Source organism: Neoarius graeffei, chromosome 10 (assembly GCF_027579695.1).
Source record: "Neoarius graeffei isolate fNeoGra1 chromosome 10, fNeoGra1.pri, whole genome shotgun sequence".
In the NCBI taxonomy this organism is placed as follows: domain Eukaryota; kingdom Metazoa; phylum Chordata; class Actinopteri; order Siluriformes; family Ariidae; genus Neoarius; species Neoarius graeffei.
In genome coordinates, this window is record NC_083578.1 from 24,329,567 (window position 1) to 24,340,113 (window position 10,547).

The 10,547-nt window shown below is 45.4% G+C and overlaps 1 protein-coding gene across 5 annotated transcripts in view; it reads right to left on the minus strand.

Annotated features, from left to right (window-relative positions):
• The window catches only part of LOC132892975 (serine/threonine-protein kinase WNK2-like), a 137,904-nt gene extending 127,604 nt beyond the window's left edge, over positions 1-10,300 (minus strand). For all 5 annotated transcript variants that reach the window (XM_060931597.1, XM_060931596.1, XM_060931594.1 and 2 more), the window contains exon 1: positions 8,938-10,300. In XM_060931597.1, coding sequence (XP_060787580.1) covers positions 8,938-9,576 — 639 coding nt within the window. In that variant the 5' untranslated portion in view covers positions 9,577-10,300. The remainder of the gene's footprint in view (positions 1-8,937) is intronic.
• Between the last annotated feature and the right edge of the window lie 247 nt (positions 10,301-10,547).

The window sequence follows — 10,547 nt, forward strand, 5'->3', positions numbered from 1 at the left end:
ACGGCATCAGAGCTCATTACCATAAAGCTGCCTCGACTTCACATTTATTCTGATGCTCCCACTGCCCAAGATGCACCATCCAGAGGCTTGATGCCAAGAGATGCTGGCTCATATAGAAAATGAAATGACTTCTGGTTGTGTTGACGTTCTCGCTGCATTTGGTGTGGACATAGGGTTAGTTTACTTCAAAGGATGAATTGTGCTTTGCCATTTCAACATCAGCAAGAAGTATCCTCATCTCATCTCATTATCTCTAGCCACTTTATCCTTCTACAGGGTCGCAGGCAAGCTGGAGCCTATCCCAGCTGACTACGGGCGAAAGGCAGGGTACACCCTGGACAAGTCGCCAGGTCATCACAGGGCTGACACATAGACACAGACAACCATTCACACCTACGGTCAATATAGAGTCACCAGTTAACCTAACCTGCATGTCTTTGGACTGTGGGGGAAACCGGAGCACCCGGAGGAAACCCACACGGACAACATGCAAACTCCGCACAGAAAGGCCCTCGCCGGCCACGGGGCTCAAACCCAGACCTTCTTGCTGTGAGGCAACAGCGCTAACCACTACACCACCATGCTGCCCCTCAAGAAGTATCCTACCCTCAGAAATTCAGAATCTAAACAAGTCAATAGATGAAAGGTCATCTAATGATGGCGATTTCGTCTGTAAATAAGCTCCATCTTGGAAGACTCTTCCACAGAGGAAATCATGACAACACATTAAAAAAAGTTCTAAATACAGTTACAAATTCCACTTTGTATAATAACCACTTTCATGAAACTACTGCTTCGGAGTTTTTTTTTCCCATATATTTGCTAATAGGGCGATGCCACAGAGAAAGGACGCTTTTTTAGTACATTGTTACCCTCTCTACAAACATTGCATGAAATGCTTCAATACCATGCACAAGGCATGAGCATTCACACTGGATGGGATGCCAGTCCGTCTCAGGACACCACACACACACACACGACAAGGAACATGACTGAGCCATTTATCTGCATGTTTTTGGAAGGGAGGAGAAACTTGAAGAACCTGGAAGTATTTTACTGATTCTCTCACTGTCTTTTGTTTCATTTCATGCCTGTCGTTGTGTAGTGGAACTTCTTTTATGGCTAAGGTAGGACAGGACATCATATAGAAAATGAAATGACTTCTGGTCGTGTTGACGTATCTGAGCTGGGGTTTTTTACGTATACACAAAGATCTCGTCAAATCCGACACGACACGCCTGACTGTAAATTAGAGCTCAAAGAGGCTCAGAAACATTGTATACAGAGAAATAAACTATGTTTGGCCTGTAACTAAATGTATTTTATAGTTTATTTTGACAAAAAAAAAAAAAACACCCTCCACACTCAAATCCTATGCACTATAAATATTGCACAAGTTGTTTCTCTGCTGTTAAAAAAAGTAAAGATTTAATCATTCTAAATACCTTGACATTATGACAATCAAGATAAGCCGAGCACTCTTCATGCCAAACATTTGGACATGAATCAAAAATGTTGTTTTCCACAAGTCAAACAGTAATCACTAGACTCATGTATTCTGAGAAATACTCATGTATAAAACCTGCCAATGTCCATGTTTTAGACTGAAGAGCTATAACCCATATTATCAAATTACAGAAAAATTTATACAGTACATGTATGGCTGTGTGGTTTTAACCTTGGTCAAGAAACGAGTGGATATTATGAAGGGCAGGAAGAAGTAAAGTAGCATTCCCAAAAAAACTGGTAAACATGTCTTTATACGGCTTTATAAGCTCCCCATACTATAAAATTAGTCCCATTTACAGCTTGTTGTACAATTTTAATAGGTCACACACACACACACCTTAACAAATGGATCTCGGATGGAATGTTGTTGACCAAGCTCTTAGGATGCCACACAAAGCTACGGTAAGACCCCAAGACAACAACCATAGGCTACAAACCCTGTGTAAGATTTCAGTGAGCATGATGAGAAAAGCAACCTGACGCTCACTGTATCCCGCTGCCAGTAAAGCCAGAACTGAAGCCTTCTTTTTCTCACTCAAAACTTAACTGTTTAGGCATGATAAATATATACTTTTGTATTCTATTTAAACTTAAGGTACTGCTAGCACTGTTTTTGCCATCCAAACTTGTCCTATTGCACATACAAACAACTCTGGAAAAAATTAAGAGATCACTGCAAAATTATCAGTTTCTCTGGTTTTACTATTTATAGGTATGTGTTTGAGGAACATGAACAGTTTTGTTTTATTCCATAAAGTGCTAACAACATTTCCCCCAAAATGACAACCCATCAAAATAACGAAAAAGATGAAGTGTTTTCAGACCTTGAATAATGCATAGAAATCAAGATCATGTTCACTTTTAAACAACACAATACTAAATGTCTGAACTTAGGATGAGTTCAAAAATCAATATTTGGTGGAAAAACCCAGACATTTAATCACAGCTTTCATGTGTCTTGGCATGCTTTCCACCAGTCTTTTACATTGCTCTTGGGGTGACTATACCACTCCTGGTGCAAAACTTCAATCAGCTCAGCTTCGTTTGATGGCTTGTGACCATCCATCTTCCTCTTGATCACATTCCAAAAGTTTTCAACGGGGTTCAGGTCTGGAGATTGGGATAGCCATGATAGGGTCTTGATCTTGTGGTCCTCCATCCACATCTTGATTGACCTGGCTGTGTGGCATGGAGCACTGTCCTGCTGGAAAACCCAATCCTCATAGTTAAGGAACATTGTTAAAGCAGAAGAAAGCAAGTTTTCTTCCAGGATAACCTTGTACATGGCTTGATTCATGTGTCCTTCACAAACAAAAATCTGCTCTATTCCAGCCTAGCTGAAGCACCCCCATATCATCACCAATCCGCCACCAAATTTTATGATGGGGGCAAGGCATTGTGGCTTGTAGGCCTCTCTAGGTTTCCCTCCAACCATTAGATGACCAGGTGGTGGGAAAAGCTGAAAATTGGACTCCGTAGAGAAGATGACCTGACTCCAGTCCTCTATGGGCCAATCCTTATGGTCTTTAGCGAACTTCAGCCTGGCTCTTCTTTGCTTTTCACTGATTAAGTGCTTTTTTCTAGCTTCACATGACTTCAACCCCATCCAGAAAAGCCTGTTTTGAACCGTCCTGGCTGTGCACTTAACCCCAGCTGCCATTTGCCATTATTTTTGTAGGTCGCTTGGTGTGATCCTATGGTTGCTGAGTGACATTCAAAGGAATTGACGATCATCCTGATCAGTGGAGAATCATTTTCGCCCTCTGCTAATCTGTAACTTTGTTGTCCCCAATGTCTGCTACTTTACCTTGTTCTTATGAACTGTTGTCTTAGAAATTTTGAAGATGGAAGCAAACTGACGCTCACTGTATCCCTCTGCCAGTAAAGCCAGAATTGAAGCCTTCTTTTTCCTCACTCAAAACTTCTTTTTAACTCTTTTGGCATGGTAAATAGATATTTTTGTATTCCAATTCAACTTCAGGTACTACTAGCACTGTTTTTGCCATCTAAACTTGTCCTACTGCAAAAGGATAGTGATGACCACAGCAGTGGTTTTTATATGTTTCCTCGTTAAATAAGATTTGGTTCACGTAATCACCTAATCAGTACCTTATTAAGTAAACTAAAGTGTGCTTGTGTTGGAATTCCAGCATAGACACTGAAATGAAATGAAATGGCTGCCATACATAGAGATGTTGATTTAAGAAAAAAATTTAAGTAGTCTCTTCATTTTTTCCAGAGCTGTGTGTTTGTATCACTCACACACACACACACACACACACACACACACACACACACACACACCAATTACTAAAAATCACTTCAGAAACGCTTTCTGTTTAAGCTGACCTGTGAAACCAAAAATTATCATCTCTAGGACATGGGCAGCTTCATATTTAGTGTTTATACAGTCTCATCTTATTATCTCTAGCCGCTTTATCCTGTTCTACAGGGTCGCAGGCAAGCTGGAGCCTATCCCAGCTGACCACAGGCGAAAGGCGGGGTACACCCTGGACAAGTCGCCAGGTCATCACAGGGCTGACATATAGACACAGACACACAGTCTCATCTCATCTCATTATCTGTAGCCACTTTATCCTGTTCTACAGGGTCGCAGGCAAGCTGGAGCCTATCCCATCTGACTACGAGTGAAAGGCAGGGTACACCCTGGACAAGTCGCCAGGTCATCACAGGGCTGACACATAGACACAGACACACAGTATTATGGCAAAAATAATTCTGCATGTGAAAATATTTTTACAATACAATTACTAATGTAAAACTGTTCCTCATTACTAATTACTGCATTTCAGGCCCTAAATGGTCCTTTTGGATTTTTTTTTTAATTGGACATTTGCAAATTAATTCCCATCATCATAACAATAGGAAACAATGAGACAAATGTAAAGATATCTGTTCTGAACAGCTAATAAACACATTTCCTGCCAACTGTCTGCTACCCCTCCCCCCTTTCTCCAGCAATGTACTGGCTGCAGTTTCATTCATTCTCCACTCTGCTGCATGGTGTGGGTGATATGACAAAAATATCATATGAAATTCTCAGACATTTATATGATGCAATAGATGTCTTATAATACAGGACTGGGTGGCATGGTGTAGTGGTTCATGCTGCTGCACAGCAAGAGGGTCCTGGGTTTGAACCTCATGGCCGACGAGGGGCCTTTCTGTGTGGAGTTTGCATGTTCTCCTTGCGTTTGTGTGGGCTTTTTTCTGGGTGCTCTGGTTTCCCTCACAGTTCAAAGACATGCAGTTTGCCTAACTGGATAATCTATATTGTCCAGTGATCAAGCTTGGAACAGGATGGGCTCAGCCAAGTTTAAATGCCCTTGGCACACCAATGATGGACTAGTAAAACATCATCAGTGGTGCCCCTACAGCCCTTGCTGGCTATGGGAAAGAATAATATAGGACTGCTAACAAACATAGTGTTGCATTTTTTCAATTATTTTGAAATAATGTTTTATTTACAGTCAACAAAATATTATTCATAAAATTAATTTTAACAAGTACACTACGTGACCAAATGTTTGTGGACACCTAGTTATCACACCCATGTATGATTTTTAAGCATCCCGTTCCAGAGCCAGTCTCCCCGTAACTGTTTTTATATCTCCCACTCTTCTGAGAAGGCTTTCCACTATATTTTGGAGCATGGCTGTGGGGATTTGCTAATTCAGCCACAAGAGAATTAATGAGGTCAGGCGAGGAGGCCTGGGATGCAACTGGAGCGCCAGTCGATCCCAAAGGTGTTCAGTGGGGTTGAGGTCAGGGCTCTTTGCAACTCACTCTAGTTCTTCCACTCCAACCTTGGTAAACAATGTCTTTATGAATTGGGAAGCTATGGTTTAATGGTTAGAGATGTGGTGAAAGGTTGCTGGTTCAATTCCCTGGACCAGCAGGAAGGGCTGAAGTGCAAGGTACCTAACCCCCAGGCTGCACTGGGTATGTTGTACATCGCTCCTACCCAGAGTGTCTGCTAAATGCCATTAATGTAATGAATTCAGCTTTGTTCACAGGGACATTGTGGTTTGATACATTATTGGATCGTGATGAAAATGGTCTACAATGGAAGCAGTGCTTTTTACAGGGCACCTTATTGTGCTATCTCCTCTCCTGCACCCACACGTCTCTCACCATTGATGTGCCAGTAAGAGACACAAAAGTTAGATGTTTTTCACCTTTTTCATCCTGACCATGGACTGCTAATGAGCTGTTGGCTGAGCCCCAGAACAAATCATTACTGTGATGAAGTCTTGTGCTGACAGCTCATTCTTTTTACTGCTACTGAAATGCATTGTCTCACAAATATAGGGTTTGACAGTGTGTGTGTCCATCCATCCATCATCTATAGCTGCTTATCCTGTTCTACAGCCTATCCCAGCTGACTATGAGCGAGAGGTGAGGTACACTCTGGACAAGTCGCCAGGTCATCGCAGGGCTGACACATAGAGACAAACAACCATTCACACTCACTATGGTCAACTTAGAGCCACCAGTTAACCTAACCTGCATGTCTTTGGACTATGGGGGAAACCAGAGTACCCGGAGGAAACCCACACAGACGCAGGGAGAACATGCAAACTCTACACAGAAAGGCCCTCGCCGGCTGCTGGCCTCGAACCCAGAACCTTCTTGCTGTGAGGCGACAGTACTAACCACAGCACCACCATGCAAATAAAGTTCTCATCACTGCACAGGATTTCCACACTGCAGCTGGATAAAGTGTACCGAGAAGCATTTTCCAAGATCTGCAAAGAAAAATTCATCCATCTGTTATCTGTAGCTGCTTATCCTGTTCTACAGGGTCACGGGCAAGCTGGAGCCTATCCCAGCTGACTATGGGCGAGAGGTAAGGTACACTCTGGACAAGTCGCCAGGTCATCGCAGGGCTCACACTCACTATGGTCAATTTAGAGCCACCAATTAGCCTAACCTGCATGTCTTTGGGGGAAACCAGAGGAAACCCACGCAGACGCAGGGAGAACATGCAAACTCTACACAGAAAGGCCCTCGCCGGCTGCTGGCCTCGAACCCAGAACCTTCTTGCTGTGAGGCGACAGTACTAACCACAGCACCACCATGCAAATAAATTTCTCATCACTGCATAAGATTTCCACACTGCAGCTGGATAAAGTGTACCGAGAAGCATTTTCCAAGATCTGCGAAGAAAAATTCATCCATCTGTTATCTGTAGCTGCTTATCCTGTTCTACAGGGTCACGGGCAAGCTGGAGCCTATCCCAGCTGACTATGGGCGAGAGGTAAGGTACACCCTGGACAAGTCGCCAGGTCATCGCAGGGCTCACACTCACTATGGTCAATTTAGAGCCACCAATTAGCCTAACCTGCATGTCTTTGGGGGAAACCAGAAGAAACCCACGCAGACGCAGGGAGAATATGCAAACTCTACACAGAAAGGCCCTCGCTGGCTGCTGGCCTCGAACCCAGAACCTTCTTGCTGTGAGGCGACAGTACTAACCACAGCACCACCATGCAAATAAAGTTCTCATCACTGCACAGGATTTCCACACTGCAGCTGGATAAAGTGTACCGAGAAGCATTTTCCAAGATCTGCGAAGAAAAATTCATCCATCTGTTATCTGTAGCTGCTTATCCTGTTCTACAGGGTCACGGGCAAGCTGGAGCCTATCCCAGCTGACTATGGGCGAGAGGTAAGGTACACCCTGGACAAGTTGCCAGGTCATCGCAGGGCTCACACTCACTATGGTCAATTTAGAGCCACCAATTAGCCTAACCTGCATGTCTTTGGGGGAAACCAGAGGAAACCCACGCAGACGCAGGGAGAACATGCAAACTCTACACAGAAAGGCCCTCGCCGGCTGCTGGCCTCGAACCCAGAACCTTCTTGCTGTGAGGCGACAGTACTAACCACAGCACCACCATGCAAATAAATTTCTCATCACTGCACAGGATTTCCACACTGCAGCTGGATAAAGTGTACCGAGAAGCATTTTCCAAGATCTGCAAAGAAAAATTCATCCATCTGTTATCTGTAGCTGCTTATCCTGTTCTACAGGGTCACGGGCAAGCTGGAGCCTATCCCAGCTGACTATGGGCGAGAGGTAAGGTACACCCTGGACAAGTTGCCAGGTCATCGCAGGGCTCACACTCACTATGGTCAATTTAGAGCCACCAATTAGCCTAACCTGCATGTCTTTGGGGGAAACCAGAGGAAACCCACGCAGACGCAGGGAGAACATGCAAACTCTACACAGAAAGGCCCTCGCCGGCTGCTGGCCTCGAACCCAGAACCTTCTTGCTGTGAGGCGACAGTACTAACCACAGCACCACCATGCAAATAAATTTCTCATCACTGCACAGGATTTCCACACTGCAGCTGGATAAAGTGTACCGAGAAGCATTTTCCAAGATCTGCAAAGAAAAATTCATCCATCTGTTATCTGTAGCTGCTTATCCTGTTCTACAGGGTCACGGGCAAGCTGGAGCCTATCCCAGCTGACTATGGGCGAGAGGTAAGGTACACCCTGGACAAGTTGCCAGGTCATCGCAGGGCTCACACTCACTATGGTCAATTTAGAGCCACCAATTAGCCTAACCTGCATGTCTTTGGGGGAAACCAGAGGAAACCCACGCAGATGCAGGGAGAACATGCAAACTCTACACAGAAAGGCCCTCGCCGGCTGCTGGCCTCGAACCCAGAACCTTCTTGCTGTGAGGCGACAGTACTAACCACAGCACCACCATGCAAATAAAGTTCTCATCACTGCACAGGATTTCCACACTGCAGCTGGATAAAGTGTACCGAGAAGCATTTTCCAAGATCTGCAAAGAAAAATTCATCCATCTGTTATCTGTAGCTGCTTATCCTGTTCTACAGGGTCACGGGCAAGCTGGAGCCTATCCCAGCTGACTATGGGCGAGAGGTAAGGTACACCCTGGACAAGTTGCCAGGTCATCGCAGGGCTCACACTCACTATGGTCAATTTAGAGCCACCAATTAGCCTAACCTGCATGTCTTTGGGGGAAACCAGAGGAAACCCACGCAGATGCAGGGAGAACATGCAAACTCTACACAGAAAGGCCCTCGCCGGCTGCTGGCCTCGAACCCAGAACCTTCTTGCTGTGAGGCGACAGTACTAACCACAGCACCACCATGCAAATAAAGTTCTCATCACTGCACAGGATTTCCACACTGCAGCTGGATAAAGTGTACCGAGAAGCATTTTCCAAGATCTGTGAAGAAAAATTCTGGTTGTTTATTGCAACATGACCAAGGCAAGCATAGATCATTACGCAGAAATGGGTTTATCCAAGAACTCATTTCGATAACCAAAAGGTTGCATCTCGGCAACATGTACAGACCAGTAGCTGTGCATTTCACTGCCCTTTATGGATTTTTGTGTCGTCAAATCCGTATCCTACATACCTGGAGTTCGCACCACGCCACTTCCACCCAGGTCTCAGTGTCCAAGCCTTTGTAGACGGTTTTGAACGAGCCTCGACCAAGCTCGATATCGAATTTGAGAAAACGACCACTTGGAGAAGTGGCGACAGCTTTCATCTCGGCCTCTTCTTCATTCTCTTCGCTTGCGGTCTTGACGCTGCTTTTAGCGCAGTTTGGTGCATCTGCGTTCACTTTAGAACCGGCCCGGTCCTTATCCTCATCGGCGCTCGTGCTTTCCGTGGCGCTGTCCTTTTGTCCAGCCTGACTCTCGGTGCTTGAGCCTTCTTGTAAGCTGGACCAAGCGCCCCTGGTCCGATCCACTATTGTTCTTAGACAGATGGTGGATGTATCGCTGCGGACGTCGTATTCAGGAGCGTCGTGCGCCTGATCGTCTTCTGCGAACCACAAACTCCTACAGATGAAGCGCTGACCGGTGGAGCGCCGGTAGCTCGAGAGCGGCGGATAAGCGCTCGGGTCGCTGCCACCGCGCACCGCGCCCGAGCTGTCCATCTTATTGACGTTGCCCTCGCTGACGGACTCATAAATGCTCCCATTGAGCGCACACTGCGAATTAGGAACAGAGGGACACTTTGAGATCGAAGGGCCGTCTGAGGGCTCCATCGGAACTGATCTTCTCCGTCTCTGACTGGTCTTTCTAACAATATCCACCTCGTTTCCAGTTCACCTGGACTGGAGCGCCGTCGTTTCCACCGTGGAGGCGCAGCGGCCGACTTCATGCAGCATGAGCGCTCTGGCGCAGTTCAGCATGGGACGATTTCGCACTCTTGCACCAAAACAGTATCAAATCTGGAAACTGGCTACATACGTACTGTACAGAACGCCTTGCCAGTATTACTCAGGCTTACTCAGGGTGCAAAAAACCGAAACTGACGCACATTTGGCGCAGCTGAATGGAATAGCCGGCTTAATTCTAGACAGGTGCGTGCGCAGGACCTACCGCTAATGCAGAATAAAACATTCTCAGCTTAAAGAAGTGAAAATGACGTTTGCAGTTCGCTGCCCCCAATCGAACAGCTTGTTCTTGCATCCGCAGCAAAGAAAAGAGCTCGTCTGTTATTAATCGTCTTACGCACAACGCCGTTGCTCTTTTCCCTGAATAACCATCACAGCAGACCACCATTTGCTTCGGGTTTTTTTCCCCCCTTCTCTTCCCTTTCCTCCTCCTCCTCCTTCTTCTTCTTGACGCTTTGCGCTATCTATGCGCAGTGTCTTTGAAGAAGCGCTCTTTTGTCAGGAGCCGCAGCTAAACGTGCATTTTGCGTCTTGGTTCACAATGAAATAATCGCTTCGCTGTGTTTCGGAATCCCTCAAAACCTTTTTTATTTCTAGCCATGGGGTTTCTTAGGATATATTGCCTCCACGCCCATAGTAACGATGTGGCTAAATGATCCAATAGGAAAACGCGCTACAGTGTGACTCGGTGACAACAGAGGTGAGCCGGGAGATGAGAAAAATTAACCTGTGAGTGACTAGAGAGAAGAGCCTGCACTTGGTTTGAAAACTGTCTGGGGGTTTCCTGTATAACTTATTCAATTCATTCATGATATTAGAATAGAATACCGTATACACAC